The 6,892-nt window shown below is 40.7% G+C and overlaps 1 protein-coding gene across 1 annotated transcript in view; it reads right to left on the bottom strand.

Annotated features, from left to right (window-relative positions):
* Positions 1 to 6,892, bottom strand: part of exoc6 (exocyst complex component 6) — a 58,389-nt gene that overhangs the window by 21,748 nt on the left and 29,749 nt on the right. The window contains exons 5-11 of the mRNA XM_005748727.2: positions 5,416 to 5,461; positions 3,442 to 3,495; positions 3,094 to 3,244; positions 2,848 to 3,006; positions 1,546 to 1,614; positions 651 to 734; positions 1 to 26 (exon numbers count right to left, since the gene is read on the bottom strand). The exon at positions 1 to 26 is cut by the window's left edge and continues 14 nt beyond it. Coding sequence (XP_005748784.1) covers positions 1 to 26; positions 651 to 734; positions 1,546 to 1,614; positions 2,848 to 3,006; positions 3,094 to 3,244; positions 3,442 to 3,495; positions 5,416 to 5,461 — 589 coding nt within the window. The remainder of the gene's footprint in view (positions 27 to 650; positions 735 to 1,545; positions 1,615 to 2,847; positions 3,007 to 3,093; positions 3,245 to 3,441; positions 3,496 to 5,415; positions 5,462 to 6,892) is intronic.

The raw sequence follows: 6,892 nt of genomic DNA, 5'->3' as shown, positions 1-6,892 counted from the left end.
CTTCTGTAGCCTTCCACTGTCTCATGCTAAACACACACAAATAGACACAAAGCCATGTTAATACAAACGTAACAGTCACTAGTAAGGCAAATATTGAAATAGGAGGGAGAAGAAATAAGTTAAAAGTTGTATTTCTGCAGCTCTTGTCTGACATGGCTTTTGCTTTGTGACTTCATCCCAGGAACCACCGAGGCTCAAGCCTGCTGGGACCTGGAAGCTGATGAACCAGCACCACTCTCCATAGTAAAGATATGGACTGAGATGGTGCCGCCTATCTGTGCACCGAGCATGCTGGTGGTAGCATCTTGCTCTGGGGCTGTTTTGCTTTTTCCTGATGTTATCCTAAAACTTTAAAACATCCTTTATAACTTTTTAAATACAAAGTACAGCTGTTTATTTCCCCCCTGAAAAAACAGTAACAGTCATGGTTTTCTAAGCTTTGCCAGAGCTGGATCGCAGCTGCTGTACGATCTGTGAGTAATCTATTTAGTCATAGTAAGAAATACACAGGTTCTAGGAAAAAATAATACAAGGCAGACTGTGTTTAGTGCCATGTAGTCACAATGAAAGGCCCACTGAAAACCCCCGAGCGCTTGTCTGAATTTCATTCATATGCTTTACACGTATGTTTAAGCGCTTGTGTTGCTCACCATGTTAGCCTGCGGCTGCAGAACTAGCCGGGCCTGTTTTTTCCTCTGTTTCCTGTAGTAGTTCTCAAATGTTTCTCGGTCACCCTGCACACACACAGATTACAGACATAGATCAATTAACTATGATACATGATGTTACAAACCAGAACACTCAGGTACTATCAAATCCCAGACTGTCCTGGTCCTGGGTCTGGAGACTCGGTGGCTTTTAGTTTGTATTTCTTGCTTCTTTAGTGTTTTGGTGATTTCTAGTTGTTGTGTTTTGTTGTTAGGTCCCTTGTGTTACCTACAGTCATCCTTGTCTCTATGTTCATGTATTTCCTGTTTTACTTTGACAGTCCCGTGTCCTGTTAGCGTTTATAGCTTTGCTCTCCTCCCCGTCTCGTCATGCCTGATTAGTCTCGGCTGCGTTCCCCTCCTGTTTCCTATTTCCTCATTATCCTCTGTGTATGTATGGCGTGTGTTTTCCTTTGTTCTGTCAGGTTTCATGTAGTCGTCCTTTGCTTTTGTTTGTTGTTGTGTTCGCTAAAATAAAGGCTCGCTTTCTATTCAACATCCACCTTCATCTTCGTTGTCTGCGTTTGGGTCCACACTTCACCTTCCTGTGTCTGAATCCCCGTCCTTTTTACCTGCTCTGGGCTTCATGGGGCTTAGGTAATAAACAGATCTTAGGTGACCCAGAGAGGAGAGCTGAGACTCTGATGTAATCACAAGCATTAGAGCTGATCATGAAACAGCTGTGCTGTATTTCAGGGGTAACGTTGGATGTTAGCACTATAACCTTGATTCCAGTTAATTAGCATAGCTGTCATTAGATAATCAAAATCCAATGAACAGAGAAATAAGGCAGACCAATGGATAGCATTAGTTATTAGCTTTCGCCACAGACACCTACCAACACAGTATAGATGTGTAGACACTTGTAGACGGGCGAGAAGTCCACCAGATCCTGAGCTGTAAGAATCTGTAAGAACACAAATGGAATGTTTTTAACTGCTTCTTCATATGCTGGTTATTTGGTCATGGTAAATGGACTCGTTCCTGCTCTGAGCACTCAAAGTGATTTACACAGTTCCTCATTCAGCCATTCACAGAAGCACGTTTTGCTATGTGCTTTCTATTTAACATAGAGCTTCACATACATTCATACTCTGATGGATGCATTGGAGAGCAACTGGGACTCATTATGGCACGCAGACTTGAGCAGCCAGGGATCGAACCACGAACCTTAGCAGGTGACCTGCTTACAAAACTGTCTTATGTTTGGGCGACCGTGGCTCAGGGGGTTGGGAATCGCATCTGTAACCGGAAGGTCGCCGGTTCGATCCCCGGGCTCTCTGTCCTGGTCGTTGTGTCCTTGGGCAAGACACTTCACCCTACCGCCTACTGGTGTTGGCCAGAGGGGCCGATGGCGCGATATGGCAGCCTGGCTTCTGTCAGTCTGCCCCAGGGCAGCTGTGGCTACAACTGTAGCTGCCTCCACCAGTGTGTGAATGTGAGAGTGAATGAATAGTGGCATTGTAAAGCGCTTTGGGTGCCTTGAAAAGCGCTATATAAATCCAATCCATTATTATTATTATTATGTAATTATAGAAACTTAGTTACAGAATTCCTGATTATGCAGCATGACAAATGGATCACTCTGTAACTAATGACTGACTAACATCCACCTGCACATTTGTTATGTCTGATGAAAATATAATAACAGAAAACTAGAGAAGAAGGAAGAACGATTGAGCAGCCAGGCAGCAGAATCTCAGGCGTTCACCTGTGGGTTAGCCTCACATGGAGCAGAGCTGCACATCACAGCAGTACGAAGGAAAATTAACAGTAAAAAAAAAAAAAAAAGAGGGTCGATGCACTGTTACCTGCTGAATTTAAAAATGATATAAGTATATACATGTACCTGAGTTTGTTTTGTTAGATGAATCTGCTTTTATTTGGTAAGTAAAGGTGGACGTACTCAAGTTTATTATTTGTATCTCTGTCCAGAAGCAAAGCACTTTACTTTCAGTCGTTTAAGGAAAAGACGATCCTGTAACAGTGGAAACTTTCATAATCTCTTCTTTTATGAAAAAAAAGATTTGCATTGGAAAAAAGTAAATTTTGTATCTTTATGCTGTCAGCCATGGTTCTTTAAAAGACATCAGTATCTGATCATCACCGCCACGTCAGCTACACACACGTCTTATCTCACCTCTTCATCAGCCTCATCATCTCCAGTGTCATCATCCATCAGCAGGCCGTTGGGAGTGTGAGCATGAGTTCGCTCATTGAGAGAGTACACGGGCTTGATGTAGTGGCCCATACTGGCCTGCTTGGCTACTGCACTGTTAAAGGTCCTATGCTGCTGTGCCTGAAGACAAAAACACACACGTCAGCAATTTGACTTATTTTTTCCCTGCTATGACCTGAATTATTTAAAAAGGAAAAAGCTCTATACCTGTCTCATGGCAGTCTCTCCAACCTTGTCTGAATGCTTTCGAATGCTCTCCAGGAAGTCTTTGAGGTCTGACATGGAGATGTCTTTGATCTCCTCTCTCAGTCTGGGCAGATTTTCAGCCATGATCTGACAGAACCTGTACTGACTGACCCTGCAAGGGATACATCAGAACTATGAAAAAAGAAAAGCAGTCCGATCCAACATTCATTCAAAAAATCAATAAAGAAATACATTTTAAAAAGCAGTGCAGTGCAACAGCTGGCAGACTAACAGTCTGACACCTGTTAGCTTCTCATGTCGAGCCAACATTACTGTGACATTCTTTCAGCAGCCTTCGTCTGATCCTACCTTGGGATATAGACCTTCTCCAACTGCTCCATGGTTTTTAGTGCGGCATAATATCTGTAGACGTAAACAGCACAGCATTAGTAATAACAACTCCGAACTACTGCTACTTATTAGAACCATTTAACATTAAGTCTTCAAATGGACTTGGAAACTTAGTAGCAACACAAGGAATGATTAAACTAAGAAAACACTGTTTCTGTTGTCAAATGAATACACAGTAAGAAAGCCTCAGATCCTCCAGCTACACCTGGGGGACCCCCGGTGCTTTCAGGCCATCTGAACTATATATAGTGGGGCAAAAAAGTATTTAGTCAGCCACCGATTGTGCAAGTTCCCCCACCTAAAATGATGACAGAGGTCAGTAATTTGCACCAGAGGTACACTTCAACTGTGAGAGACAGAATGTGAAAAAAAAATCCATGAATCCACATGGTAGGATTTGTAAAGAATTTATTCGTAAATCAGGGTGGAACTGACTAAATACTTTTTTGCCCCACTGTAACCCCTCCACTGAGCCCAGGGCCAACAGTAAATGTCTGAGGGAAACACCCATCCCAATATAATGATAGTAAATAATAAATAACAACAAAGTATGACCTATATCTGCATGTACATACACTGTACATCTATATTTGGTATTTTCTTTTTATTGTCTATTCTGTAACCACAAAGTATTTGTGTTTTTTTAATTCTGGGCACAAATGACAAGAGTTCAGTGAACGGTCAGCGTGCTGAGCTCCCATCATGATGCTGATAAGCATGATCTAATTGATCTAATGGATCTAATTGGTGTTTCAAACTATATTGTACACAAATGAACAGAAGACACTCATCAACTGTAAACGCTGTCAGGAGGAAGGAGAAAGTGCCAGGACGACAGCTTTCAGCACTGATGGCGTGTGTGCGTACGTGCCGTCGGGTGCAGCAAATTAAAATCGTTTTGAATCAGGAAATCTTTTTTTTAAACCCACCCCTGCTAAGCCGTGACAGAGCAGCAGCAAGGGGGGCCTTCCTGTGAGCAAGGGCACTTCCTTCCAGTCTCTTAATTGGTACATGGTAATGAACAAGAAAGGGTCAATATTTCCTGTCCAAAGTGAACACCCCTCCCCTCTTTACAGAGGCAGGCTTGTAAAGTTTAGACAAGCTAGCAGAACATGAGCTGAAAAGTCGGTGAGATTTTAAACTGGAAAGAGAAATTAGAAATGTTTAGAATTAACAATAAAGGATGACTTCCTGAATCTTATTTTGGAAGGTTCAGGCTTGGTTTCGGCATGGTGTTGGCAGGGTGTCACAGACAGGAAGTGACAGAGAGAGAAAAGGAATGCAAATACAACAACATGTCAATTAATCAGTCGATAATCACATGTTTAATTTGCTGGCAAGAAGGTCACAGTTACAAGCTAGCTAACTTGTTACAGTTTTAAGGCTTCCCAGATTGATTTATGATAACAAACTCAACTTTTGGGAGTCTTTATAAACTCTCAACTTATTCCAGGCCACACTGTCACTACGTATGCAAGAATGAATGTAAAGCTGACTATTTCCTACATCTTGGCAGCCCAGTTTTAACCAGTTAGCATGTCATGTGATCATATGTCACTGTCACAGGGTCTCTGCTGGTAACATAAAAGCTGACGCACCACGATGTCCCCGTCTGACCATAACTGAGACGTCAGTCCACCTCTAACGCACAGCAGGTGTGTACACCCTGTGCTCTGACAGGCTGCTAACAAAAAGGAACTACTACATCCTGCATTGATAACATCTTTTTCTGACATGTCTTTATCTTTATTTATTTATCTTTACCAGTGACACATCAGGTGAAACTACAACACACAGCTGTGTTTAAATGATTGGACCATGATGTATCGAGTTGATTGTATTTATCGCTCTCTACTTGTGATTTTATTGCCAAAGAAAGACTTAAAACTGTAAACAAGGTCACACTGTGGTGAAATGCTTTATGATGGTTACCTTTTGGATTCCAGCTGCTCCTTTAACTTGCTGTACATTTCTAGCACTGCAAAGGGAGCAATGACAGGAAGCAGGATTAGTTTGATGGTTCACACATTTCAGTCAGTTTTGCTCATCACACATCACATTTACAGTGATAACATGTTTAGTTACCAGTAGGCTCCACTGCACTGCAGACCTCCACACTGATGCATCACTGTTGCAGCAGCTTAGGTGCTATACAAGTTCCAATATTACACATGCCAGATAAAAGCATGCATAAATAATTTTTACTTGATACCCAAAAACTAAGGTTATAATCAGCTTCTTCAGCTTATGACGCTGGGAAGGCTGGAGGCAGTCACAGGACGCAAGATTAAAGTCTAAACAAACTGACTCAGTATCCACACACTGATAAAGAGTCAGTGAGGAATTTTACAAAACTCACCACAGTGGATTATAAACTACAGATGTGACTGAAGTGCAGATTTTTAGCTTTACTTCAAGGAGTCTAAAACTAAGTATTGAATTAACTGCTTATGAGTTACAGCCATTTTTATCTATATTCTCTCATTTTCAGAGGATCAAATGTAACTGAACTAGGGCTGCAACGATTCATCGAGTAATTTAAATAATTATATGATTATAGAAATTTCTTGACACAATTCTTTGCTTTGATGCTTCGTTTAACGCACAGCTCTGTAGCGTGCCACTGTCACCACAGAACTGAAAACAGACCTGCAAAACAAACGTTTTTAGAAGCAGCGTACAAATAAACCCTTTTACACAGAGAAAAATCTGCAGTAATCCTCCAGAAGTTGAATTAAAATATGCAGATGAACTGATTACTTAGTCTGACACCAAGTTTAAATGTTACAGCTTGCTGCATAAGCTAACGAACGGTATTTTACATGGAAGTGATACCTGCAGCGAACAGGGGTGAGTCTAAAGGGGGGCATGGGGGGTACTAGACCATGTTCATTTTAAGACTTCCATAATATTTTTCAGATTGAATTTGAAATATTTTGTTTTAATTAACAGCATTAATATTTAAAAATAAAAGCATTTTTACAAGCCAAGAGAAATGTAAATGGGCCACTAACACTCAGAGTTTATGCCTTGGTTTAGGTTTCATATATATCTCATATTATTGACTTTGACAGATGATGTATGTAGTTAAAGTTCACAACATGACTCATTAATGAGAGAAAAGTATTTCTTATCTGATTACTTGATTAATCGATAGAATAATCAATAGATTATGCAATTACTAAAATAATCAATAGCTTCAACAAGCAATAAGCAGCCTGAGTTGATTCTAAATGTTTTTTGGTAGATGTTCACTGAATTCATTCACTAATATTTGGATATAAATATTTTATCCTGCACAAAAAACAACCGCGTATTCATGGAATGTGCACTGACCTATATTATTCTAACATTGCATGCATGTTATTAAAGACAAAATCTAAACCAGCAGGCTTATGCAATCTGCATC

Source organism: Pundamilia nyererei, unplaced genomic scaffold (genome assembly GCF_000239375.1).
Source record: "Pundamilia nyererei isolate P.nyererei 1_Seehausen unplaced genomic scaffold, PunNye1.0 scaffold00228, whole genome shotgun sequence".
NCBI classification, from domain to species: Eukaryota; Metazoa; Chordata; class Actinopteri; order Cichliformes; family Cichlidae; genus Pundamilia; species Pundamilia nyererei.
The sequence above is the reverse complement of the archived record's forward strand: the minus strand, read 5'-3'. Positions and strand labels throughout refer to the sequence as shown.